The 26,932-nt window shown below is 34.6% G+C and overlaps 1 protein-coding gene across 11 annotated transcripts in view; it reads left to right on the top strand.

Annotated features, from left to right (window-relative positions):
- ZNF148 (zinc finger protein 148) overlaps positions 1 to 26,932 on the top strand; it is a 163,675-nt gene that overhangs the window by 97,856 nt on the left and 38,887 nt on the right. For all 11 annotated transcript variants that reach the window (XM_042998893.1, XM_042998894.1, XM_042998896.1 and 8 more), the window contains one exon: positions 24,200 to 24,325. In XM_042998893.1, coding sequence (XP_042854827.1) covers positions 24,200 to 24,325 — 126 coding nt within the window. The remainder of the gene's footprint in view (positions 1 to 24,199; positions 24,326 to 26,932) is intronic.

The following is a 26,932-nucleotide window of genomic DNA, read 5'->3' as shown; positions in this document are numbered from 1 at the left end:
TTACAGATTGTGCCTTTCAAGGAATTAGTCTGTTTCATCTAGATTTTGAAATTTGTGGGCATAGAGTTGCTCACAGTATTCCTTTGTTATCCTTTTAATATCCATTATTGTTCAGCAGGTCTCTAGAGCTGTTTTTTCTTGCAAAACTGAATCTCATACCTATTGGACAATTCCTTGTTTTCTGCTAGACCCTAGTAGAGTCTTACCAAGTTTATTGATATTTTAGAAGAGTTAGTTTTTTATTTTCTCTGTTGATTTCTAGTTTTTAATTTCACTGATTTCTGCTCTAATTTTTATGATTTCTTCTGTTATTTTGAGTTTGATTTGGTCTTGTTTAGTTTTCTAAGTTGGAAGGTTAGATGATTGATTTTAGATCTTCTTTTCTAATATATGCATTCAGTGATAGGAGTTTCCCTCTAAGCACTGCTTTCACTGCATCCCACAAATTTTGATGAATTGTTTTATTTTTCTTTAGTTCAATATATCTTTTAATTTCTCCTCAGATACCTTCTTTGATCCACATATCATTTAGAAGTGTGTTGTTTAAGTATTTGGGTATTTTCCATCTTTTTCTGTTATTAATTTTCAGTTTAAGTCCTTTGTGGTCTGAGAGCATATATTGTATAATTTCTGTTCTTTTAAATTTGTGAAGGAGTGTTTTATGAAAGTGGTCTGTGAGTGCTCCATGTGAGCTTCATACTTTAATTACTTTAGTTGCCCAGATCCACTGTGATTTTTTTTTTTTTTCCTGTTACTTCTGTACATGTTGTGTATATACCTGTAACATTCTTTGATTGGCAGTCTACTGGCTTTTATTTCTCAGCTTAAAAGGTTTCTCTTTGTTTGCTTTTCATTTTGATAATTGACTTTTTTTTCTTGCAAGTTTTCAATACCTCGGCTATGGTAGGCAGTCAAATATATTTTGAGTGAAAAAAAAATTTTTTTTAATTGAGGAAAACTTTAAAGTGAATGCTCTCAGCTCCTAATTTTAATTTTTTTTTTTAACGTTTATTTATTTTTGAGACAGAGAGAGAGAGAGAGACAGAGTATGAACGGGGGAGGGGCAGAGAGAGAGGGAGACACAGAATTGGAAGCAGGCTCCAGGCTCTGGGCCATCAGCCCAGAGCCCGACGCGGGGCTCGAACTCACGGACCGGGAGATGGTGACCTGAGCTGAAGTCGGACGCTTAACCGACTGAGCCACCCAGGCGCCCCTCTCAGCTCCTAATTTTAAAGTTCAGAGTTTGGACAACTGCATAGACTTGTATAAGCTACAGTCCAGACAGAATATTTCTGTCATCTTAGAGGGTTTCTTTGTGTTTCTTCCTAATCAGTCCTCTTGAGAACTTTATGCAAATGGCATCGTATATAACTCTTATGTCTGGCTTCTTTTGCTCAGCATAATGTTTTTGGTTTATCCATGTTGGTTGAGTGGATCAGTAAGTAGTTCATTTCTTTTTATTGTTGATTAATACTCTATTATTAATACTCTGTTGCCTTATTATCCTAAAGTTTGGTTATTCATTTCCCCTGTTATGGTTGTATTATCTCTACTTTTCAACCTTTATGGATAAAACTGCTATGAACATTTTTGTATGAATCTTTTTTTCATTTTTTGAGGGGGGGGTGTCTTTCTAGAAGTTAAGCTGTTTCTCTTGTGTTTTCATTTTATTTGATCCAGTGTCTATATTTTTGCATCAGTATTACACTGTCTTGATTGTTGAATCTTGTGTAGTAAATCTTGAAATCAGGTAGTGTAGTCTTCCAGTTTTGTTATTCTTCTTGCAAGACTGTTTTGACCATTCTAGGTTGTTTGTATTTTCGTATAAAATGTAGAATCAACCTTTCAGTTTCTATAAAAAGAACCAGCTGGGTTTTTATTGGGATTATATTGATTCTATATGTTGACTTGATCAGCATCTAAACAGTAGTGGTTTCTAGTCCGTGAACATGGCATATCACTTTGTTTAGGTTTTCTTTAATTTATCTTAGCATTGTTATATAGTTTTAAGTGTAGAGTTATTGGAAATATTTACCCCTAAATATTTCATGTTTTGAATGCAATTGTAAATGGTATTTTTAAAAATTTCAGTGTTTAATTGTTTATGACCAGTATATAGAAATGTGGTTGATTTTGTTTTTTCTTTTTCAAAAAAAATTTTTTTTTTTTTTTTTTTTTTTTTTAAACATTTATTTATTTTTGAGACAGAGAGAGACAGAGCATGAACGGGGGAGGGTCAGAGAGAGGGAGACACAGAATCTGAAACAGGCTCCGGGCTCTGAGCTGTCAGCACAGAGCCCGATGCGGGGCTTGAACTCACGGACCGCGAGATCATGACCTGAGCCGAAGTCGGCCGCTTAACCGACTGAGCCACCCAGGCGCCCCTCAAAAAAATTTTTTAACGTTTATTTATTTTTCAAAGAGCCAGAGTGTGAGCGGGGGTGGGGCAGAGAGAGAGGGTGACACAGAATCTGAAGCAGGCTCCAGGCCTTGAGCTTTTAGCACAGAACCCGATGCAGGGCTCAAGCCCACAAACTGTGAGATCATAACCTGAGCCAAAGTCAGAGGCTTAACTGACTGAGCCACCCAGGCGCCCCAAATGCAGTTGATTCTTTTTACTTTGGCTGTGTATTTTGTGACTGTTACAGGTACGTAAAAGTTCAGAGTCAGAGTCAGACGTTAAACTGACTGAGCTACCCAGCCACCCCTGCTGAGATTATTTTTTCATATAAATGAATGTGTAACTTAAATGCTTTTTCTGCATTTATTAGGTGATAATGATTTTTTTTCTTACTATCTTCATATGATGAATTGCATTGATTGATTTTCAAGTATTAAACCAACCTTGTATTCCTAGGATAAGCTACACTTGGTCATGATGTGTCATCCTTTTTATACATTTCTGGATTCAGTTTACTAACCTTTTAAAGTAATTAAAAAAAAATTTTTTTTAGCTTTTTATTCATTTTTGAGAGACAGAGTGACAGAGCACAATCTAGGGAGGGTCAGAGAGGGAGGGAGTCACAGATTCTGAAGCAGGCTCAGGCTCTGAGCTGTCAGTGCAGAGCCTGATGTGGGCCTCGAACTCACGAACCGCAAAATCATGACCTTAGCCAAAGTCGGATGCTTAACCAACTGAGCCACCCAGGTGGTTTTAAATTGTTTTTAAAACAATTTTTAAGTGTACATTTATGAGGAATATTAGTTTCCTTGCAATATCTTTGTTTTAGGTATACTGGCTTCATAAATGGGTTAGGAAGTATTTCCTCTTGTATTTTTTGAAAGAGTTTAAGATTTGTTCATTTCTACTCTATGTCTTTTTGAAAGGCTTTACCACTGAAGCTAATCTGGGACTGAGTTTTCTTTGTGAGAAGTTTTAAATTTCGTGTTCAAATTTTAGAACATATATAAGGCTTCTCCAGGTTTAAATTTTTTTTCTTAAATCCGTTTTGATAAGTTGTATTTTTTAAGGAATTCGTCCATTTCTTGTTTAATTGAACAAAATTTTTCATAATTTTTAAAATTCTTTTATTGTCTGATCTATAATTTTTTTCTTTCTCATTCCTGGTAGTGATAGTTTGTCCTTTTCTTGATTAGTCTGGGTAGAGATTTATTGGTCAATTTTATTGGTCTCTTGAGAGAATCAGGTTTTGGTTTCATAGATTGTTACCTTTGTGAATTTCAGCTTTAACTCATTTTTATTATTTCCTTATTTCCTTCCTTCTACTTACTTTGTTCTTAATTTGCTCTTTTCTTAGCTTTTTGTTTTTAAATTTTTTAATTTATTTTTGAGAGAAAGAGATAGTGTGTGAGTGGTGGAGGAGCAGAGAGAGAGAGGGAGACACAGAATCCAAAACAGGCTCCATGCTCTGAGCTGTCAACACAGAGCCTGACTCAGGGCTCGAACTCTCAAACTGTGAGATCATAACCTGAGCCAAAGTCGGATGCTTACCCGATGGAGCCACCCAGATGCCCCTTTTCTTAGCTTTTACAATGGGAGCCTAGATGACCGTTTTAGACCTTTCTTCATTTTTCACATAAGCATTTGAGCTATGAACTTCTCTTCCTTTGTGATTTCATTTTGATTCATGAATTAGAAGTGTTTTGCTTAACTTCTAATGTTTCGAAGTTTTCCAGGTATTTTTTTGTCATTGATCATTTAATTACCATGGTCAGAGAATGTGCAGTGGATAATTTCAATCCTTTTAAATTCATTGAGAGACTCTTTTAGCACTCAATATATGATTAGTCAGTGAATGGTCTATACTCACTTGAAAAGAATGTATTTTGGAAGTTATTGGGTGGGTTATTTTGTAAATGTCAGGTCAAGTTGGACTAGTTTTGATCTTTGACACTTAAAAAAATTCTTTTTTTATTTTAATTTAGTTCACATACAGTATTACATTAGTTTCGGTTGTACAATATAGTGATTAAACAATTCTGCATATCACCTAGTACTCATAATGACTCTTCTTAATCCCCATCATTTATTTAACCCATTCTTCTGCCCCTCCCTTCTGGTAACCATTTATAATTAAGAGTTTGTTTCTTGATTTGTGTGTGTCTCCGTCTTTAGTTCCCCTTTGTTTGTTTTGTTTCTTAAATTCCATATGAGTGAAAACATACGGTGTTTTTCTTTTTCTGACTGGCGTATTTCATTTAGCATAATACTTTCTAGCTCCATCCGTGATGTTACAAATGGCAACCTTTCATTCTTTTTTATGGCTGAATAATATTCTGCTGTATATGTATATACCACATCTTTCTTTATTCATCAATTGATGGACACTTTCCATATCTTGGTTATTGTAAATAATGCTGCTGTAAACATGGGGGGGGGTGGCATGTATCCCTTTGAGTTAGTGTTTTTTAATTCTTTGGATAAATCTCCAGTAGTGTGATTGTTGGGTCATAGGTTAGTTCTATTTTTAACTTTTTGAGGAATCTCCATACTATTTTCCATGGTGGTTGCACTAGTTTGCATTCCCACCAAGAGTGCATGAGTGTTCCTTTTTCTCTACATCCTTGCCAATATCTGTTTCTTGTATTGTTGATTTTAGCCATTGTGACAGGTGTGAGGTAGTATCTCATTGTAGTTTTGATTTGCACTTCCTGATGATAAATGATGATGAACATCTTTTCCTGTGTCTGTTGGCCACCTGTTATGTCTTCTTTGGAGAAATGTCTGTTCATGTCTTCTGCATATTTTTAAATTGGATTATTTATTTTTGGGGTATTGAGCTTTTAAATTCTTTATATATTTTGGATTGGTCTTTGACACATATTCTTTACTGTTCTACTTGTCTTCCAATAGTTAATTTGAAAAAATTATATATTGCATTATTTGACATGTCTCTTTAGTTTTCTTTTGTCTTGGTTCTTCACTTTATTTGTTTTTGTTTATTTATTTATTTTGAGAGAGAGAGAGAGAGAATGAAGGCAGGTAGGGGCAGAGAGAGAGAGAGAGGGAGAGAGAGAATCCCAGGCAGGATCCACGCTCAGTGCAGAGACCAACATAGGGCTCATTCTCATGACCATGCGATCATGACCTGAGCCGAAGCCAAGAGCCAGACAGTCAACTGACTGAGCCACCCAGGCACCTCTCGTTTTTCACTTTAAAATTTTGTGATCATAATACTTGAAAATTACCATATATTTTGTAGAATGTTTCTCGGTTTGGATTTATCTGGTTTTTACTCTAATGGTACTTAAGGTACTAACTTTGGGAGGGATATTGCAAAAAGTGATGCTGTGTCTTCTCCCTCATTGCACTCTAACAGGAGGCACATGATTTTTATTTGCCCCATTCTGATAGTTCACTTTGATAAGTTGATTAAGGTGATGTCTGGCAGGTTTTGTCACTGTAATGTTAATCTCATTTCTCATTACATCTTTTAATTTATTCATTTATTTATTTGTATCAGCATGGGCTTAGGAATTTTATTAACTGGGTTAAAATCTATTACTATGATTATTTTAATGCTTGGTTGAAGATTTGGCCAATTGGAGCCTCTTTAGGCTGACTTCTGTGTTCATTTTTTATATCCCATCAATCTTTTTAACACATCCTTGCTTTCTGCCCCAAGATGTTTTAGGCCTGTCTTGAATTTTTCCTGCCTCACCCCTGGAGTCAGCCATTTCTCTAAGGAACCCTAGTTCATTTTAGTGGAAAATGACATTTAAAAGGCAAGATCTGGGTGCCTAATGTGTTGCTCATTGTTCTTGGGGTTTGGCTGCTTCCAGGGCTCTCAGTGGACAGAGCTAGGGAATGTATGTATATACATAATTACATACATTTATATACCCACTTCCATCTATAACTGTCTCCTATATTTGCCTGTCAGTATTATAAAACTGAGTTCACACTAACCCTCTGATTATGGTCCATTACCGCAGAGTATATTTCCGTTTTCTCCCTTCTGTATTTTATTACTTTTATTTTATTTTATTTTATTTTATTTTATTTTATTTTATTTTATTTTATTTTATTTTATTTATTTTGTAATCTCTGTACCCAACTTGGAGCTCAAACTCATGACCCTGAGATTGACTTGCATGCTCGTCCACTGACCCAACCAGGCACCCTTCCCTTCTGTATTTTATAACTCCCTTCTTGTGCTCGCTTCGGCAGCACATATACTATAACTCCCTTCTTAGACAGTGAGAAACCTGGCTTCCATTATCATTAATATATTTACTTACTTGATTAGACCTCCCCTACCCCCCCATGTGTAAAACCATTTGTCACCCCATCTTCCTGTGCAGATGCCCTCTTCCCTCTACCCAGGCTCCTATACTCCATTGCAGCTCATACCCTCCCCTGCATGTGCTTTGACAACTTGTCCTGGGCCTCATCACCACATGGAGCCCTCCTTGTACGTGGTTCTGGTCCACACTCATACTTTGATACCTTCCGCACCCACTTAGCTTCTGACACGTTGCTCCAGGCTGCTCTTCCTATATAATACAGACCCTTCCTTTTGCTGCTTGGGTTCTGACAACTCACCCTGAGCTGTCTTATGTGAAGAACCTCCTCACCCTACGTACATTCTGACATCTTGATTTGTGCAACAGATGACTTTATCTTGTCTGGGATCTCGTACCCTGTTATGCTACAGCATATGGCTTTAGGAGTGAATGATTCATGGAAAGCGGGTGAATAGGGAGGGGCAGGAAGGGGAAGGGACAAGATTTATTCTTTTACTTTTGTTGAAACTTAATTTTGAAATTATACAGAGTCATAGGAAGTCACAAAATTAGTACAGAGAGGTCCTGTGTAGCATTCACCCAGTTTCCTCTAGTGGTTAAATTCTACATAATTATAGTACAGTCTCAAAATCAGGCAGTTGACAGTGCTATAATATGTCCAGTGTTGTATACTTTATCACACATGTAGATAATGTGTAACTACCATCGAAACCAAGATAACAGAATGAATCTATCATGAGGAGACCTCCCTGGTGCGACCCCTAGTCACACCTCTTCTTCCAACACCATCATTCCTAACCCCTGGCTATCCTACCCCTAATTTATTTTCTACCTCTATGTCGTTGTCATTTTATGTGTTATATTAGTGGACTCCTACAGTATGTGACCTTTTGAGATTGACTTTTTTCAATTAACAGAATGCCTTTGAGAGCCATGTGAGTAGTTGTGTGTATCAATAATTTGTTCCTTTTTATTATAGAATAGTATTTCATGGTGTTGATGGACCACGGTTTAACCATTCATTTACTGAAGAACATTGTAGCTTTTTCCACATTTTGGCTACTACAAATAAAGCTGCTATGAACACTCATGCATAGGTTTTTGTGTGAACATAGATGTACATATCTCCAGGGTAAATACCTTATTATATCCCCACCACCAGGTATAGTCACTCCTAACATTTTGGTGTATGTACCCCTATGCTTTTTTCATATGCATACCAGGCATGGAATGATGTTGCTTGTTTATCTACTGTTTTCATTTACCAGCATATTTTGAACTTTTCGTAACTTCTTATTCTTCTAATACTTCTTAAATGTCTGTTACATATTCCATATGTATGGATAATTTGTAGTTGAGTCCTGTTACTTCTACTAGGTAATGATAAATTTGAGTCCATGCTGGGAATGAATCAATGAAAAGTTGTCTCATACTATATACACCAAAGGCAGAATTTAGGATTTGTGTAACATTGCTTTATAGTAGAACACAATAGACATGAGAAATCATATTCCTTCTTTTTATTTATGCATTCCTGCTAATATGGCATGTGGTGAAGGGCAAATCTTGGGATCATGAATATACATTTTTGAATTAAAGAGAGGACAGTGATCTAGAACAATATGACTCAGGTCCCCAAAAGTGTGAAAACTTGAGTTACCAGGCCTTGCATCCTTTTTAGATTGTGTTAATAAAGACTTTTAAAAATACATATTGAGCATATTAATGATTTTCTTTTATTTGTTCGTTTGGAAGACATAAAAAAACTTTATTTCATATTAACTTTTTATTTATTTTTTTGTTAATTCAAAACAAAAGTTGAGTTTTGAGTTCTTTTAGATTGTTAATAACGGTTTAGGTTCTGTAGCCTATGTAAACTCTCAAGTGTTTTGTGACAGTTGAATAAAAGTTCTTCATTTGTGGTAACTGCTAATTTTCAGAATTTATCTTAACCTTACTATTCTGTATCAGTCACCCACCCTCAGTGGCCCTACATTTTCAGCTCCAGTCTACGGGCGAACTTGTGAATGTCTACAGTTTATTCATTTAGAGAACTTTGTTTTCTAATTTATTAGAAACTTGAATTAAGGGGCACCTGGGTGGCTCATTTGGTTAAGCATCTGATTTTGGCTCAGGTTATGATCTCATAGTCTGTGAGTCCAAGCCCCACGTCAGGCTCTGTACTGACAGCTCAGAGCCTGGAGCCTGCTTCAAATTCTGTGTCTCCTCTCTTTCTGCACTTCCCCCACTCACACTTTGTCTTTCTCTCTCTCTCAAAAATAAACATTAAAAAAATTTAAAAAAAAAGAAACGAATTAAAATTAAGTAAAATTAGTTTTTCATTTCATTGGTCTCATTAGCCACATTTCAGGTGGTTAAGTGGCTTCTGTTTTGGACAGCAAAGATAAAGAACATTTCCATCATTGCAAAAAATTTTATTGGATACACTGAGTCAGAAAGCTTCTTCACTCAGAAACTAAATTTATTTTAGGAATGTGAAGAAAAGTATTTGGTTTATTCTTTTAATTCTTATATTCATTCAGTAGGATTTAAGAAACCATAACTCTGTATGGTCTTTATTTTTCCAGTTTGATGGCAAGCAAGCATGTTGAGGAGTAAAGACTTAATTTGTGTTGACAAAATGGAGCAAATTGTAATTCATAATCATATATGCCACATTTGTTTTTAGAAAACTGTTGGATTATATCACTTGAGCAAAAGGATTTTGTAAATTAGGAGCTATAAAAAATCACGTTCTAGTCATATGATGGTAAAATAAAATGTAAAGTTATTTCAGGTATTCATAACTCCTGAAAAAATATACTTCAGCATTTGTGTGGCATTTTATTTTAGCCATGAGTTCTTGTGCTATAAAGCAGCATGAAGAAAATTGTAGGAATACTTGCATGCACTTTATATTTATGATTATTTTATTTGATGGCCTAAGGAACTCAAAATGTATTTGGCTATTGGTAAGACCTTTGTTTGATTTTTGAGTCTTTAAATTTTCTTAAATCCTGTTATTAACTTAAGGAGGATTATATAGATATATTCCCATATAACTCTTGCTCTAGTCAGTAAACACCTAACATACACTGATGCTAGTAATTTGAGTATATGTCTTGTAATGGGTAACTTTTTTATTAAAAAAGAAAAAAAACCATTTTCCCCATTTCAGTGATTTTAAGATACTTTTTAGTTTTGCCACATATTTTGTACTCTGGTTTAATTACAGAATTGGATTGCCTTTTGGTAACAAAAGATCTTTCACAGTCATCCTGGAAGGTGATAATTCTGTTTGCCTTTGTATTTATTTGCTTTTAAATAGTCATTGGATAGGATATGTTTCTTCTCTTTTTGGCTATCTCCCCACTTGTTATATCCCCATTACATTGTAAGCTTTTTAAAAAAATTTATATATATAAATATAACAGAGTCATTTATTACTTTTAGCCAATTCTTACTACCATTACATTTCTTTTAAGTTCATGTGAGGGATTTAGAAATAGTTTTGTTAATGTTCATTGGCTGTTGAGGTCCTTGTCTTTGAGGTGAATGCACTGGCTGTTATTAGGGCTCTATGTTTTAAGAAGTGCTTTTATTTTTCCCATTCAAATACTTTTTACTTGAGCATACCCTTTGGAGATCATTTTTCAGAAATAGATTCATTAACTGAGCTTATTTTAAGGAGAAGAGATGGTAAAATGTATCAACAAGGTTTTTTTTGTTTTTGTTTTTAAACAAGACTTTACTCACATGCTGTATAGATTCTAGTGTGGTATTTGATAGGAATCAATATTTGAGCAGAATACATAGAGTTAAGTAATCTTGCTTCATAGTTTGCCCTGGTATGAGTCATATTACTCCTTGTTTGTTATTTCAACTCACTTGATAAGCTGATGAATCAAGGTATTTCTTCTAGGAGATTATTTCAGGAAGCTAACACAGAACGATCTGTTTTTTAGTATCCTCCTACACTCTTAAAGTTGTTTGATTTAATTTATTGTTTTTCCTTTATGTGGACATAAATTGTTAATAGACTTCTTTCTAGATGACTTTAATAACATAGCTAGTCTCTTAACACTTTTAATATAGTTCTGTCTGATCTTTGATGTGTAATTGATCCGGAATTGTGGGACAATAGTACTGAATGAGCATTGTACTCTTAGGACAGTAGAACACAAATTGAAAATCATTATTGACAAGGCTAGCTATTATTGTCAGCCTAGCTAGATCAGTCTCAGATTATTTTTTTTTTTAAATAATGGTATGATATTGTTTATTATAAAACGATTACATAGTGATTGTAAAGATTAAAATAGTTTAGAACAAAGTAAAAAGTTAAAGTTGTTTCCAGTACTTACTTACTTTACTTCCAAAGAGATAACTACTAATATTAATAGCATTTTGGAAATTTTTAATTTACAAACATGCAGAGTGTGTATATCTCTATATAATGTTTTTAAAATGTATTTCTTATGAAAATATCATATATTTTGGTTTACATAGATTATAGTATTTGTATCATTTTGAGATTTGCTATATTCATTTAAAACACATCTTGTAGAGATTTTGTTATTGTATATAAAACTGGCATATTTTTTATTTAAAAAAATTTTTTTTAGTGTTTGTTTATTTTAGAGAGGTAGAGTGCAAAAGGGGGAGGGGCAGAGAGAGAGGGAGACACCGAATCCAAAGCAGGCTCCAGGCTCTGAGCTGTCAGCGCAGAGCTGTGTGGGACTCAAACCCATGAACTGCGATATCATGACCTGAACTGAAGTCAGATGCTTTACCGACTGAGCCACCCAGGTGCCCCTGGCTTATTTATTTTAATGACTGATTAAATGGTGTGCTTTATTTAAGGCAATACTGATGGATATTTGTGTTGTTTCTAGATTTGTTTGAAGTAATCATGAAAGGATCATCCTTATATATGGGTATAGACATAGATGCCTATATATACAAGCATGTTCCTTGTATTTATCAATATGTACCTGCAGATTTGTAACACCCTTTCTCTAGTGGTATGTCTTTTTATTGAAATACAACATTTATACAGAAAACTTGTAAGGAATTTTCGCAAAACTGAACATACTTGTATAACACTGCCCAGATCTCTCAGAGGCTCTCTCCTTCTTAGTCACAACCTTTTTCTAATTCCTAAAGATAACCACTACCATAATACTTTTAGCATGGCCTATTGGTTTTACCTGATTTTGCACTGAATATAAATAGAATCATATACTCTCTAGTATCTGATTTCTGTGGTTCAGATTGTGAGATATATCCATACATGATTGCATGTAATAGTGGTTAATTCTTATTTCTGTAGAAGCATCATTTGTACAAATATATCAAAATTTATTCATTCTAGTGTAATAGGCATTTAGATTGTTTCAAGATGTGGGCTATTATGAAAAGTATTGATGTGACTCTTCTTGGATGTGTCTTTTGGTGCATGTACATAGTCATTTTTGTTGGTTATATACTTAGGGTTGAATTTGATGGGTATGCATATGTTCAGCTTTAGTAGGTACTGGGAAAGTTTTTCTAAGTGATTCTGCCAATTTATAGTAATTGCCCATATCCTTGGTATGTGAAACTGTCAGTGCTTTTAATTTTAGCCATTTTGGTTCAGTACTAGTTTTGCAATGTGATTTTAGGTTGTGTTTCAGTGATAACTAACAAAATTGAGTTTTTCTGTTTAACTGTTTTATACTTAACTGTCAGTTTGAATATTATTTTTTTTGTAAGGCACATGCTTATCTTTTGTCCATTTTTTGGCTAGATTATTTCTCTTACAGATTTGTAGTTTATTTGTTGGAGATCTATCTGTCTATCTGATCTTTGTATGTATATCTTGTGTTTTCCACTCTGATTTGCCATTTTACTCTTTTGATGAACAGAAGTTAATGTTAACATTCAGTTTAGAAGTCTTCCTTTTGGTTAGTGTTCTGTATATCTTATTTAAGAGTTCTTTGCCTTCCTCAAAGTCACAAAGGTATTGACTAATATCAAAGATACTTTGTTAACTTCTAGAAGCTTTATGGTTTTCTCTCCCATTTAGATTAATAATCCATTTGCAGTTGATATTTGCTGATGATGTGAGATAGGGATCAAGGTTTATTTGTTGACTTTTTTTCCCCACTCACCCATAGACATTTTTCAGTTTCACTTTGCTGGCCTAATGTTTTAGTTCTTAGAGCAACTTAATATGTTAAGATAATGACAAACAGATTTCTCTTTGATTAATACCAAGGATTTATACTAATACTGGACTTAACATCTCTTTAAGATTATAAAGTAACATACTTGATAAAAAGGTAAAAATTCTATAAGTATAAAGAAGTTAGCAAAATTTTGCTTTAATGTCACTCCTCTAGGGTAATCACTACTAACATTTGTGTGTTAGCATTTTAGTGTTTCCTTTTTGTTTGTTTTTCTGTGTATGTATTTGTGTTTCTATACAATTTGCTGCATATATATTTGTGTGTTTGTATAAAATTGTAAAATATATTTGCTTACATAATTATATATTTACCACTCAAACTACTAACATTTCACTACATCATTAATATTATCCAATACTAAGATTTTTCATAACTGTATAATGTCAAATAGGTGTAATTTATCTCAGTCTTTATTACTGGATATTTAGACTGTTTGCACTTTTTTTACTATCTTAAAGAATGTTCTTATATGTAAACATTGTTGCCATGTGAAATTATTTCTTCAGTATAGATTTCTTAAGGCTCTTGATATATCCTGGCCAATTTGTAGTCCACAAAGTTGACCAATTTATTCTTCTTCTAGTAGTGTATGAGATTTCCAACTTAATATCTTTATAAATGATCTAGAATAGGAAATGGGAAATAGAATTTCTAGATTTGAATATGATGTGAGGAAAAGAAAACAGCTGTACTTGGTCTTAGGTTGGCAGTGGAGAAGTAAATTAAAACATGTCTTTAGACAGGAGGCTGAGATAATTCAGCATATTGAAAGGTGGAGAATTTGGAAGAAGGTTCTGATGTGAAAGAAAAGATTAAGCTATTTTTAGCAACATTGAGTTGCAGATAATAGCATGTCTAAGTGGAGATGTTATGTAGAAATTGGTAACCCTCTGTATCTAAGCAATTAGACATCTGTAATTGTAGGATAATAATTAATAACCATAAATATTTGTTTGGAACTTGAAAGTTTTCAAGGTGCTCTTTATATAATCTCATTCGGTTTTCTGTTGTGTATAAGCTGGATATTGTTATTACCACGATTAAGAGATGAAGAAATGATTATGATAATGAGTGGCATCAAGAACTATCTACTATCTACTGCTATGTATCGTAGGCAATACTTTCCATATATAATCTCTTTCAACTCTGCAGAAACTCTGTGAGGATTATTTCCTCCATTTTATGCGTGAAGAAAGTTGTAAGTGATTAAATTTTAGTTTGATCTCACACTGCTGGTAATACTTTTTGGAATTAGGTTTTATTTCCTTTAACACCCCACCTAAGCTTTTCTTGTTTTTCCATACTATTTCTGGAAGCCAAGTTCAGCCAGATAGTAATTGGAAGAGGTGGGATTGAAACTCAAGTCTTATTCTTCACCTAAATATTGATGATGTTTTGTCCACTTTGTTATTTGTTCAGTTATTTTCTTTCCCTTTTGTAGTAGCCATTCTAGAACCACTAGAATTTTTTTCCACATTCTGGCAGCAAGCATACTGTTGTTTGTAATTGGAGAACTAAAATCTTCATGCAAAAATTATTTCAAAAGAAGTTTTAATAATTCACATTTATTAAGAAGCTGTTAGTAGTTATGGAAATAACACTGAGCTAAAAGATACAAGATCTTGGTTTAAGTCCTAGTGTTTGAAATATAACATAGCTTGGGTAAGACACCTCCCTGAAGTTTTAGTTTTCTTATTTGTAACATGAAGGTAATAATTAATTCACAGATCACTGCAGTTAGAATTTCAGTTGCTAGATTTGGAAGACTTGGGTTTAAATTTTGATTTCCCCTCTTACTTAAGAGGATTTTAGGGGCCCCTGGGTGGCTCAGTTGGTTGAGCGTCTGACTTCAGCTCAGGTCATGATCTCACAGCTCGTGAGTTCGAGCCCCGTGTCTCGCTCTGTGCTGACAGCTCAGAGCCTGGAGCCTGTTTCTGCTTCTGTGTCTCCCTCTCTCTCTGCCCCTAACCCACTCGCATTGTTTCTGTCTCTCTCAAAAATAAATAAACATTAAAAAAAAATTTTTTTTTTAAAGAGGATTTTAGATAAGTAACCATCCTGGGCCTTGGTTTTCTTATTTTGAACATGTCAGATACTGTCAGATTAACTGCAGTAGACTGTACAGGCTAGATCATGTGCTGCCTCCCCCAACCCTGCTACCATTGTATCCTTAGCACCTAGGACAGTGCCTGGTACACAGTAGATGGTAGATAAATCTTTATTTATCATGCTGAGGAGGAGTCACAAATATATAGATGACCGTATAAATGCTAACTTTTTTAAACCAGCATTATTGAGGTATAATTGATATGCAGATGATCTTCACATATTTAATGTATACACTATGGTAAGTTTGGGATGCTAAGTATTTTTATATTTAGTGTTCTTAACTTTTTATTTTGTAATAATTTTACATTTATAAAAAGGTTGTAGAAATAATGTAGAGTGCATATAAACCCTAATGCGGTTATCAAGACCAGGAAGTTAATGTTGGTAAAAGTACAGAATTTCATTTGTTTATCCCCTAATGTCCTTTTTTTCCTTTTGAGGATTCAATTCAAGATCCTACACTGCATTTAGTTTTTGCATCTTCTTAAGTCTCCTCCATTCTGTGGCAATAGTCAGTCTTGTTTTCTAGGACCTTGACACTTGATTTGTTATTGGTCAGTTATTTTGTAGAACGTCTCTCAGTTTGAGTTTGATGTTTTCTTATGATTAGATCAAAGCGTTGAATTTTTGACAACCCCACAGAAATGTCCGTACACAATGTGGCTATATCTTATTACTGGTGATACAAATCTTAATTCTTATTTAAGGTGGTATCTTCCAGTTTTCCCCATTGTAAGGTCACTACTTTTCCCTTTGTAATTAACAAAGGGAATGCCAGTGCTGGCATTATTGATTTCATTGCTCAAGTTGTTCTAGGTTTGTCCATTAAGAGCTCCTCCAGACTGGTTCTTATGTCCTTTTGACATGTGCTGTTCCTTTTTCTGGCTCTTTAGTTTGTGCTACCACAAGATGTTACAGGGTCATCTTATATTTTTCCCTGGCCCACCTCTGAAATTAGTCACTTTTCCACTGAGCCCCAGTTGCTTTTATTTGGATAATGGCATTTAGAAACGAAGTTCTGGGTGCTAGGTGTGTTAAACACCATTGCCCCTTGGTAATCTCAACGGACAGAACTAGGAAATACATGTATGTCTACCAACCCACACATGTACACACATCTATACTAATTTCTTTGTTAGTGAAGTCCAGGCATCTGTATTACAAGAGATTGAATGGAGAAGAGGAAGGGAATGCAAACCGTAGTTAAGATGTATCTAGGTCAGCAGCTCTCAAAACTTCTGGTCTTATGACCCTTTTACTCTTTTAAAAAAATATTTTTTTAAATGTTTATTTACTTTTTGAGCGAGAAAGAGAAACAGTGTGAGCCGGGGAGGGGCAGAGAGAGAGAGGGAGGTACAGAATCTGAAGCATGCTCCAGGCTCTGCATTATCAGCACAGAGCCCGACATGGGGCTCGAACCCATGAACCATGAGATCATGACTTGAGCTGAAGTTGGACATTTAACCAACTGAGCCACCCAAGCACCCCATGACCTTACTCTTAAAAAATTTTTGAGTGCTCCCAGTAACTCTTGTTTATTTGGTTACTTATATCATATTTTGCCATTTTAGAATTAAAACTGGGAAATAAAATTTTATTTATTTATAAAAAATCCAGTTGCAAAGTTAATGTAGAACATATTTTTAAAAAATTATATGGGCAGATCATTAGCTAACTGTTCCCCATCAATTGCAGTATTTTTTCTGTCTCCTAAACAGAGGCTGTCTTTCTTTTTTAATTGTTTTTTTGAAGTGTAGTTGGCACACAATGTCACATTAATTTCAGGTGTATAACATAGTGATTCTTAACTCTGTATGTTACATTATGCTTACCACAAGTGTAGCTATCATCTGTCACCATACAATGCTATTATAACACCACTGACTATATTCTCTATGCTGTACCCTTTATCCCTGTTACTTATTTCATAACTGGAGCCTGTACCTCCCACTCGCCATCACCTATTTTGCCCAGTCCCCCACCTCTCTTCCTGCTGTCAGTCACCATTTTTGTCTCTGATTTATGGATCTGTTTCTGCTTTTTTGGGTTTGTTTGTACATTTGTTGTTTAGACTTCACATAGAAATGGAATCATGTGATAATTCTCTTTGATATATTTCAGTTAGCATAGTACTCTAAAGGTCTATCCATGTTGTTGCAAATGGTACAATCTTATTCTTTTTTATGGCTGAGTAATACTCCATTGTCTATGCGTGTAGCACATCTTCTTTATCCATTTATGTATGGTTACTTCTGTATGTTGGCTACTGTAAATAATGCTGCGGTAAACATAGGGGTGCATATATCTTTTCAAGTTAGTGTTTTTGCTTTCTTTGGGTAAATAGCCAGTAGTAGAATTACTGGATTGTAAGGTATTTCAGGGGTTTTTTTTTTTTTTTTTGTCTTTTTTTTTTTTTTTTTTTTTCGTTTTTAATTTTTTGAGGAACCTCCATACTCTTCCACAGTGGCCACACCAGTTTATATTTGACCAACAGTACACGGGAGTTTTTTTCTCTCCACATCCTCACCAGCACTTGTTATTTCTTATCTTTTTGATTCTAGCCAGTCTGATGGATGGAGGTGATATTTCCTGGTGATTATGATTTGTATTTCCCTGATAATGAGTGAGCATCTTTTTGTGTCTGTTGGCCATCTGTATGTCTTAATTGGAAAAATGTTTATTCAGATCCTCTGCCCACTTGCTAATTATTTATTTTTTGTTCTTGTTTTTATGGTATTGAGTTGTAGAAGTTCTTTATATACTTTGGATATTAATCCCTTATCAGAAAGATCTTTTGTAGATGTCTTCTCCCATTCCATAGATTGCCTTTTCATTTTGTTGATAATTTCTTTTGTTGTGTAAAAGATAATTTCTTTTGGTGTAATCCTAATAGTTTATTTTTGCTTTTATCTTCCTTGCCTGAGGAGACATATCTAGAAAAATGTTTCTTTGGCCAACTGATGTCACAAAGATTACTGCCTTTCTTGTATGAGTTTTACAGTTTCACGCCTCACATTTAGGTCTTTCATCCCTTTTGAGTTTATTTTTGTGTATGGTGTAAGAAAGTGGTCCAGTTTCATTCTTTTGCATGTAGCTGTCCAGTTTTCCCAGCACCATTTGTTAAAGAGACCGTATCTCCTCCATTGTATATTCTTGTCTCCTTTGTCCTAGATTAATTGACTATATGAGTGTGGGTTTATTTCTGGGCTCTATTCTCTTCCATGGATTTATGTGTCTGTTTTTGTGCCAGCACCATACTGTTTTGATTACTACAGCTTTGTAGTATATCTTGAAATCTGGGATAGTGATATCCCTAGCTTTGTTCTTCTTTCCCAGTGTTGCTTTTCATAGGGTCTTTTGTGGTTCTGTATACATTTTGGAATTATATGTTCTAGTTCTGTGAAATTAGAATTTGTTTTACAGTTACATAAATCTGTATATTATCTGGCTTATTGTAACGTAACTGGATTCTCATATTTGCTAATACATTCAGTCTGTAGTGACATCGCATGTTAGCTTCTGGAAAATGCCACTCTGTACTCAGGAAAGCAAAAAAGAAAAAAAAAGTATTATTATGAAAGTATTTTTGATCTCATGACCACCTGAAAGGGTGTCAAGGACCTTCAGGAGTCCCTGGACCACACTTTGAAAATCATTGGTAAAGATTTACTGAAATTCTTACAAAATGAAGGTACATATATACTGGAAGGATGGATTCGGAAGAACTTCCATGAAGAACAGGAGAGAACTTAAATCATGATGTTATGGTAGTTGAAAGAAAGGAATGTCCAGGTAGGATGGGGGTGGGTCAGCACTGTTTCAGGTAAGATAGCTTGATTGGAGCACTTCATCTACTTCATCTTATAGTTATCTCTAATTTATAAGTTGCTAGTATACCAGCCAAAGTACAGATTTACAGTAAGAAATACAGAGAAACAGACTACAATGTTTGCTGTAAACTGGATCCCTGAACCTTTCAAAACCAGAAGATAACTGTGGACTTCCTCAAAACCCTGGCAAATGTAGCTCCTTTCAAAATTTTGAATGCAATCGTGGGTCAGGCAGAAGGGAGAGTTAAGAGTTCATGACTCACACAAAGGCCTATTCCATCAGTGCACCGCTTCTCCTCCTTGACCTAATCTGTGACTCTGTGAGCTTGGAATTAGAAATACTCCTGTTGACCAGTTACACTGAACTGTTCTTGCCAAAACTATCCTGGAAATAGACACAATACATACATCCACACACACAGAAACACTCTTGGTCTTAACTTTCTCTTTTTCTGGGCTCCGTGAATATTCCCCCTCAATATTGCTAACATTCTTTCTTTAGGCAGTATGTTTGCAGTTTAGTTAATTGTGATTTCATTTTCCTTCATTCAAACACTTGTTATATTTGTAGTCACCTTGATTTAATTTGTTTCCTAGGCAATACTTTGGAACAGTTCCCTTCTAGTGATAAACACATCCTTTTTATATGGATATGTACTACTTTTACTCTCAGAATAATCATCTCTCTAAATTTTGGAGCAGTTATTTTGCCTATATTCTTTCTTTTTTTTAAGTTTATTTATTTTTGAGCGAGAGAGCACATGAGTGGGTGAGGGACAGAGAGCGAATCCCAAGCAGGCTCCACACTGCCAGCGTGGAACCTGATGCAGGGCTTGAACCCTTGAACCACAAGATCATGACCTGAGCTGAAACCAAGAGTCGGATGCTTAACTGACTGAGCCACCCAGGTGCCCCTATTTTGTCAATATTCTTATCACAGATTATTCTTTGTAAAAATTTGTCCATAAGAAGAAGGAAGTTGTTAGAAAAATTTTGGTTTACAAGAAATGACTTTATAGGGGAACTGTAAGTGTGCTTTTAGGCAGAGAAAACGCAGCTGGTGGAATAAGGAAAATTATTTTAGAGAGGCAGTGAAGCAGTAGAGCCTTGGAGATGGATAGGAACAGAGTCAGCACAGAGTAGAGAGGAAATTGAAAATTGAACATCTGGCTCCAGAAATGGAGAGGAGGGGTGGTAAGGACAGATACTTCTGCCAAGTGACCTACATCTTTTCTGTAAAGTAGATCATCTAGAATCTAGAAAGCTGAGCTGGGGAGATTATAATTGATACCACCGGCAACAAGGGGCTATTATAGATTCCTCACTAGGGATATGACAAGAAAACAGTTTTATATTAATTTTTTCATGGGAGACTATATGGGGGAGATGATAATATCCTAAAGTAGCAAATTTGATTAAGTTAATTAGAGTGAAATGGATGTTGCTGGATAAGGATGGTAAGATATGGAGAATAAGGAGAAGGAAGAGTCCAAAATGATAGTAAGGGACCCACCTTCTTTCCTGGGAGCTGTGGGTATTGGGTAGACTAAAATGGGCAACCAAATGAAATATTTGCTCATTGTATACTCTGTCTGGTAACATTATTTTAGTAAATTTCACATTTGTCATATTAACTTATTAGCATTATTGAGTCTGGAAGAAAAGTTGGGAAGGGTAGCAGGTTGGGAAGGAAAAAAAATAAAAGGGGGATACATAGATAAACCTGCAGCTCTGATTAAGTCTTTGATTTCATCCATGAAGCCTTTTGCAGTTATTTCCAATCTCATTAAGTTTTCCCTTTGATTCCTGCCTTTATTCCCTGTACCATTCATTTAGGTTGAGCCTGACATGTGCTGTCTTGAATTGCTAGGTTTTTTTATTTTTTATTTTTTTATAATGCATCAAAACTCCCCATGTACATTTTTAAGGAGTAAAAATGGAGAAGGAGACCTTACGCTTAGAATATATTCTCAATATCTAGAATTATGTTATGTACACATTAGAATTTTAGTAAATTTAAAGCTTTTGTTGTATTATTTTAGACTGAGTTTAGCACACAACAAGCACTTAATAGCTGTTGCATGAGTAAGTAAAGCTATTATGAGAAATACCGAAGAAGAATATCTTACTTGCAGATATCAAGATAAGATACAAGAGCATGAAATAGTTAAATATGTAAGTAGGATCGTTTGTTTATTTTTGGGCCAGGAATGAAATAAGTTTTGAAAAAGAGTGGTTCTGGATTCTGGTGTTGAGTTACTAGTGATCATGGGAATCAAAGGAAGGATTTTTTTCAGTGTACAGAGACCTCTTTATATTTAAGGTTAGGAGAATGAAATGAGAAAGATCAAAAGATGAGGAAAACAAGGTAATTAAGGGATACATTTTAGAAGTAGTAATAAAGAACCAGCTTTGAGCTGTGGCAAGGGGTTGGAAGCATGACACTATAGGACTCTACCTCTTCTAAGGGTGTTGTGGAAGAAGTTATAGGAGTATGGAAGTAGATAGGGTAGTCCTGCTTGATGGCTTCCCTAGTCTCAGAGTGGGAGGCCTAGAGAGGGCTTCAAGTTTAGGTAGAGAAATGCCTGGATTTAGTCCTATCTTTTGAAAGAAGGATAGTTAGGCTGATTGATGGTTTGATGCTATTTCTGGATTGGTAGTGAGGACAGCATTGAAATTCAGGTCTCAAATGCAGGTATGAAGTTGTACATGGGACAAGGTAGAATGGTAAAGCTTAAGTGACGAGGAAGAAACCAGTTTTTATTTTGTTTTTTTATCTGACATATTTCTCAGTTCGTTGATTTTCTTGATGCTGTAATGAGTATATCTGAAAAATCCAGCAAACCATTCTCTTTATATATCATGTATTTGCTGATTAATTATACTTTGGTTTATTTTAGATGAAAAATAACACTAAAAGTTTGATTTTCTTGTAAAGACAGTTCTCAAGGAAAGAATAGACAACTTAGGGATGATTATTGTCTCTTTTGTCTTGCTTAAGAAAGTTTCATGTTTTTATTGATTATGGTTGTCTTACAAAGAAGACTTAACTTTTCTCAGATTTTTTTGCAACTGACTCTTAGCTGACTTACCAGCATCATATACATTTCCTTATGGTTTGGAGTTACCTCCATCTTTTCTCAGCACCTTAGGCTGGATCAGTATACTTCAGTGTGTTATTATGTTATATATAGAGGAGATTACTTTATTCCATTAATGAGTAATAAGCCTGTTGGTGCACTCTAAAAATGTAATTTCTTGTGTGCCTGACATTCACAATGTTTTGATCCATTGATACTTCTAGGTTTGAGTCTGCTTTCATATATTAAAACTGTTCCTTATAATAAAAAAAATGCTAGTACAAATACCATTTTCTATATATGTGGAAATAACTGAAAGGCTTAGATACATTTATTAATCTTTTTCACTCTTTGGTTTGTGAATATCTGCTAATTACAGGATTTATTTGTGAATTTGTCTTCTACTCTACTTGGCACTTTGGCTAAAAAGGATTCCTGTTTCTTAGTGCTGCATGCTACATGTTCATGGTTTCTTTGCAGTGTAGAAACGGACAGAAATGTTGGAACTACTTTTTCGTGCCCCTGCAAAGTGGGACAGAGCCATTCAACAACTGGTTGCATAGTCTGTAATCATTCTTCTGTCTCACACCGAACCCAAGTCGTTAGTTATATTCAGTACACATCACTTCAGTGGTGGGAACATGTTTGTATTCCAAAGACTTGTTGGTGGTGATTTTACCACTTTATGTTCCAAATAATGATACCAAAAGAAGCCCTAAGAATGTTCACTACTACTATTCTATAACCTGATAGAAAGAATTAACTGATCATTTACCTCCTGTTTTTGTGCCAAGCTTCTCCTTGATTTATGATTCTCATACTGCCTGCACTTCAGGAATTTATGAAAGCTTCCAATTCCTTATTTTGTCAGCCTGAACCCTAGCTTATGTTGCATTTTCCTCATGAACCCTTTCTACATAGCTATATTTTCCAACTTTCCACTGACTCTGTAAGATGTTTATAATCTTGTGCACCATTTTTTTTAGTGTATTTTTTGAAAAATGTAGCCACTAGTACATTGAATTTCCTGGATTATTATTAAGGAGTTGTTGTTTTACTTTAGCTTATAAAGAACAGAAGTTTATTTCTCCTGATTATGGAGGCTGTAAGTCCAGGATCAGGGTGCTAGCCTGGTAGGGTAGGGGCCCTCTTCCAGGTTGTACATTTATTGGACATTTATGGTTGTACATTTGTTGTAATGGTTGTACAATTTGTTGTAATGGTTGTACATTTATTGTAAGGACACTTCTTGTGTCCTTACATGGTGGAAAGGTCAGGATGTGTAATATATTCCAGAGACTGTTGAGTTGGGCGGTTTTTAGTTTTAAGATTCTGTTTTCATTTCAAGGATAGATTGAAAATGTAGTACTAAAGAATGGATGACTGAGGATCATCAGTTGTGATGAGAATTGACATTACCATTATTGATCTAAGAACCTTGGTGCGTTTTTGTTTTAGAACAAGCACCTCTTTTCATATCTGTGAAAACAGAGCTGAAGATGGAATAATGTTGACATCTTAATGTTTCTTGTAGCATTTATTTGTTGTGTAATTAGTATCCTGTCTTATACATAGCAGTGACCTAAAGTTATATGCAGTTCTATAAACATCTTTATTTGGTGATGATTTAATGTACAGGTCAGGAAAATACAGGCTAAGCTAAGATACTGTCAGTGTTGAGTTTACAGATAATTAAATTTTCATTTTTTGACCTTTCTTTTGATGTGGGTTATCTTTTAGGATTTTTGTGTTGTTTTCATATTTTGTATATCGAGAGAAAGCCTCCTGTGAAGTCTAAACACTCCCTTCGTCCTCCAGTATTTTACTGAATTTTCGAATTAGGCCCCTTTTTGTGCTTTTAATTAACTTCATCAGTTTCCTTAAATATGGGAATGAAATTGATGTTAGTTTGTCCTGACTTCTGCTTTATTCTGTGGTCTGATAATCTTTTCCCAGAATGTCTTTAATATTCTCTTCCAGATAGATTTTTGTAAAATCTTGGTTTATTTCTCAGTTTGTATACTCTTGATTCTTATTACTGTATTGCCTGTTAATGAACTCTTCAACACATTATTTACTTACACACACACACACACACACACACACACACACACACACACACAGATAATCATTTTGGAAGCACCTATATGTAGGCTTAGTAAAGGAGTAACCATGCAATGGCTTTGTCACAGTGGACTTTTTGTTTATTTGTAAAATTGACTCTTTTTTTTTTTTTTAACAGATAAGTGTAAAGCAGGAAATTACTTTTACTGATGTGTCTGAGCAACTGATGAGAGACAAAAAACAAATCAGAGAGCCAGTAGACTTACAGAAAAAGAAGAAACGGAAACAACGTTCTCCTGCAAAAGTAAGAGAATATATTAAGGTGGTGGTCCCTAACCTATTGATTCCAAACTGTTGGTTAATCTTATGGGCAGGAACCTAGCTGGATCATAAAGCAGACATAAAAATTTCACGTGGCTTCGTAAAGTTGGAATGTTGTATCAGGAGAATGGGATGCATGTCTGCATGGAGGTGGTGGGCGATTGGTTTCAATTTTTCCACTTTTTTCACCTTATCTTTTTTTCTAAAAACAAACTTTTCTTTTTCCATGTCTCTCTTTTCTGCCCTTGCTGCTCATTCATATTAATATTACAATTTCAAGAAAATTAACCAGTTATTCATCAGGGAAATGTGGGATACCTCTACTACAATGTAAACTCCATGCCTGGAATAGTAGGCATATTAGACCCTTAATAAATACTTGATGGGTAAATGATGGATTGGTAAATAAGTGACCTAGTAAATACTAGTAGTAATTGTCTGCTCTTTTTCCTCTTCAGTACAGTAATAGTTGACTATAGGTGACATTTTGGTATTCCTAAGAAGTATCTGAACTTTGAGCAGTATGTTTATATCTTTATAGTTAACTTTTCAAATTCTGTTTTCCCTCATATAGTGAAGAAGGGTTTTTTAATAAGGTCATATTATAATATGACCTAATTTTGATGGCTACTTGTTTTTGCATTTGTGATTTAGGTAATCATTATTTATATATTTTGTCTATTTTTGGACTCCGTGATATGCTAGAGCCAGCTTTGTATATAAAGATTAATAGATTGAATTTCCTGATTTTTTAACAGTGTGTAAGTGATTTTTACATTAAAGTTCTTAATGGTTTTTATAAAGATGTCTTTTGATACATCGTACTATATTTGGGGATTGCTGTGTTGTTGGAAGTTGTGTTCTCATTGCCTTCATTTTAAATCATGCCGCACTTAAAATATTTGGGTATAGATCTTTGTGTGTTACTGAGTCAGAGGGCATGAATTTTTAAAAAGGGTTCTTCACAGTATCACTCCTTCCAGAAATGTTGTACCAGTTACATTGCTACCTACAGTGGACCTGATGTGTGTCTGTCTTTACTCTCAAGCGTGAGACCTTTCTTTTTCGTAGCTTAAAGTGGACATCTCATTATAGTTTAAATTTTGGTTTATTACTGGCCATACTAAACTTTTTTCCTGCCATAATTATTGGCATTTTATATGTTTTCATGTTTTGTGAAATCCCTCCTGTTTTCCTTCCCCTTCTTTTCTGGGGGCTAATATTTTCCCCAGTGATTTATATGATACTTTTCTTCCCCACATTAATGAATAAATCAAGTTCTTCATGTATAGAACAATACAGGGTTTTGAGAAAAAATTAATTTATAAAATTGCAATAGAGATTATGTTACTTTGGGCTCACTGCCACTCTATGGGGAATAAAGTCTTTTTAAAAAACATGATTTGTGTAAGTTCTACATTCTCCTTGACATTGCCATTTTTTTTCCTGGTGCTATTATTGAGTGTAATGTATTCTGAAATTCTGACTAAAACTCAGATTGTTATCTTCTAGTAGGATGTTATTTGGAATCTTTATTTGGTGATATGTTCTAGGTGTTTGTAAATACAGATCAGAGTTTTAGAGGTTTTAAGCTATTTTGCTTGTCTAATTTGTAGATAAACTCATTTATAATGTATTGTAAGTATATGTGTATGTACTTGCTAGATAAAGGATTTGGCCTATTTTACGTGTATTACATACAAGAAAATGTTTCGGAAAGGTCTTTTTAGGGAATTCTTAGGAGAGTGAAATAACCAGAAATAATACATGGGAGATGAGGGTTTGAGAATAACAAAAACAATAAGAAAAACAGTAATTTTTTATTTTTATTTTTTTAAACATTTTTTATAAAGTTTATTTATTTATTTTGAGAGAGAGAGAGGAAGGGCAAGTGGGGAGAATTGTCTTGACACGTTACATGTAACAGAGAATGGTTTTGGATGGTTTTTAACATTGGTCTGAAGTCTCCAGGTGAATAATTTTTGCATCTGGAGTCTGAGGCAGAACCAGTGTGTTATTTTACATTTTCTCAAGTTTGTTTTAAAAAATTTACACATAATATTTTTCATTAAAGTAACTGTTTCTGCCTTTTTATAAGAAGAGAAAGAAAAGGTTATCTTGTGTTTATAAGTGAAAGTGTTGTTTGTTTTAAATTCCTTAAAAACAGTTTTAAGTTTCTCAAAGAACTATAACTTGTTGTGCTTAGAGGACTCCACTTTCCCCTAAAACCTTTCCCAGATCTTGAATTTTGTTATTATGAATATTTTGAGTGTGTGCCACCATTGTGTCATATTAGATTGGGGATCTTGTATAGGAAATATAACTAATGTGGTAGACTTTAAGTTAAAATATTAGAGCTTCTGCATCCCTATAATTGTGGCTCCTTTCAAGATAAGCTTTGTAGTGAGAAGTACTGTATTGTTACGTCATGTTTAGCTGCTGTGGATTTGAAGCAATAATTGCTTTCTATGCCTTTATCATATGGCAAAGCATTGTCATCTTAAAAATTGAAAATTGCTAAAATGCACTTGGCAACATCTCTGAAGAAGAAGAGGGTAGTCAAACTAAGGAATGTTAGCTAGGTCAAGTT

This window comes from Panthera tigris, chromosome C2, assembly GCF_018350195.1.
Source record: "Panthera tigris isolate Pti1 chromosome C2, P.tigris_Pti1_mat1.1, whole genome shotgun sequence".
Taxonomy (NCBI): domain Eukaryota; kingdom Metazoa; phylum Chordata; class Mammalia; order Carnivora; family Felidae; genus Panthera; species Panthera tigris.
Note: the sequence above shows the minus strand (reverse complement) of the source record. Positions and strands in the feature narration are given on the sequence as shown.